The 1,876-nt window shown below is 39.7% G+C and overlaps 1 protein-coding gene across 1 annotated transcript in view; it reads left to right on the top strand.

The window, feature by feature from the left end:
• AOPEP (aminopeptidase O (putative)) overlaps positions 1-1,876 on the top strand; it is a 537,030-nt gene that overhangs the window by 327,669 nt on the left and 207,485 nt on the right. The window contains exon 9 of the mRNA XM_045289429.1: positions 948-1,055. Coding sequence (XP_045145364.1) covers positions 948-1,055 — 108 coding nt within the window. The remainder of the gene's footprint in view (positions 1-947; positions 1,056-1,876) is intronic.

Here is a 1,876-nt window from a genome sequence, read left to right as displayed (position 1 = left end):
TAGAACTGCGGTTTTGACTTGGTCTAAATCCAGGAGCTCAGAATTTAAAGAGAAATAGAAACACCACCTTCAAAAGTATATAAGACCTAGATGAAGGATTAGAAATAGTACATAGACCAAGAAGCGATAATTTCCTATTTAGATAGTTTTGTTTAATAAATATTTCTGTGACTTTTTTTTTTTACTTACCCCAGTATAAGCAATGAAGATTAATAGCCTGGTTAAGACAAAAGAAAAAACTCAATAACATTGTAATACCATCTGTTGAGCAGATATCTCACATCCAGTAACTGCAAACAGAATGTCATGCGTAGGATATAAGACCACACTTCAAAGGTATGAATAAAAGGAATATGGGCCATTCCCTCCCCTGTACATACATCTTGGAGGAGCCAAACTTTAAAATCACTAACAGGATCTTAGCTCTTTGGGTGCTACAGGTGCATATCACACAAGACTGCTAATTGAAAGCTTGTAAATTCTAGTTCACACAGAAGACCCTCAGAAGAAAGGCTAGGTAATCGGCCCACTTCTAAAAATTAGTAATTGAAAGCTTTATAGAGCATAGTTCTATTATGGCACATTTGGCATCACCATGATATAAAACTGACTCAACAGCAAGCCATGTTAAGACAGGAGTAATCAGAAGTGTTGTAATTGATAAAGCCTTATATGATAGCTGTGTTGGAAAGAACCTGAGCCTTTCTGCCCTTTTTATCTTTGGTGGGTGACCGGCCTTCAGCTAACCCGGGAAAACCAGGCGTAAAGCTGACATTAGCAAGTGAGTTTAAAGCAAAGTAGTCAACCCTTCCTTTCTAGGCCCAACTTTACTTGCAAGAATATAAAGGGCATCCTGGGTTAGAAACAGATAATATGCAATAGTTAGAGTTTACTGTGTAAATGTTTTTCTGATACATACATAATATTTTTTTCTTTCTCTCTTCTAGGGCTATTTCCTTCTTCGATTCCTTGCCAAAAGAGTTGGAGAGGAAATCTATTTTTCATGTTTAAGGACGTTTGTGCACACATTTCATGGACAGTTGATTCTTTCCCAGGTAATCTAGGGATTCTCATGCCTTTATTATGTACAGTTGGAGGGGTCTTGACATGTAAGTATTAGATGACAAGAGTACTGATTGCTGAAGACGTAATGGTTGCAGAAGCAAATGTGGTGAAGAAAACTGATGATACCCAACTATCAAAAGATATAGCATCTAGGGTCTTAAAGGCTTGAAGTTACACAAGCAGCCATCTAGCAGAGAAGCAACAACCCCACATGAGAACGAAGTAGGTCGGAGCAGACACCCAAAAGCCATCTGTAGACAATAGGACATCCCCTCACAGAAGGGTCACAAGGAAGAGATGAGTCAAACAGGGTGGATTATAGCACCAATGAAACACACAATATTCCTCTTGTTCTTTAATGCTTGCTGACCCCCCACTATCATGACCCCAGTCCTGACTTTCAGCTCTTGCTAGACTGGAGCATGTACACTGGTACACGTAAGAGCTCACACACACAGAATCCAGGTCAGATAAATCCCTCAGGAACAGAAATGGGAGTAGCAATACCAGGAGGGTAGGGAGAAGGTGAGGTGAGGTGAGGAGGAAGGGGGAACCGATCGACACATAACACACACACACTCCCCACACACACCCCACACCCCGTGGTAAACAACAGAAATGTGGCTGAAGGAGACAGTAGTAGGTGTAAGATATGAAAACACTAATACTTTATAATTTATTAAGTGGTCATGGAGATGGGGGGGGAAGGAGCTGATATCAAAGGCTCAAATAGAAAGCAACTGTTTAGAAAATGATGATGGAAATATATGTACAAATATGCTTGATAAAATTGATGTATGGAATTTTATAA

The sequence above is a fragment of the Echinops telfairi genome, unplaced genomic scaffold (genome assembly GCF_000313985.2).
Source record: "Echinops telfairi isolate 266 unplaced genomic scaffold, ASM31398v2 ScPeMD7_27;HRSCAF=92, whole genome shotgun sequence".
NCBI classification, from domain to species: Eukaryota; Metazoa; Chordata; class Mammalia; order Afrosoricida; family Tenrecidae; genus Echinops; species Echinops telfairi.
Note: the sequence above shows the minus strand (reverse complement) of the source record. Positions and strands in the feature narration are given on the sequence as shown.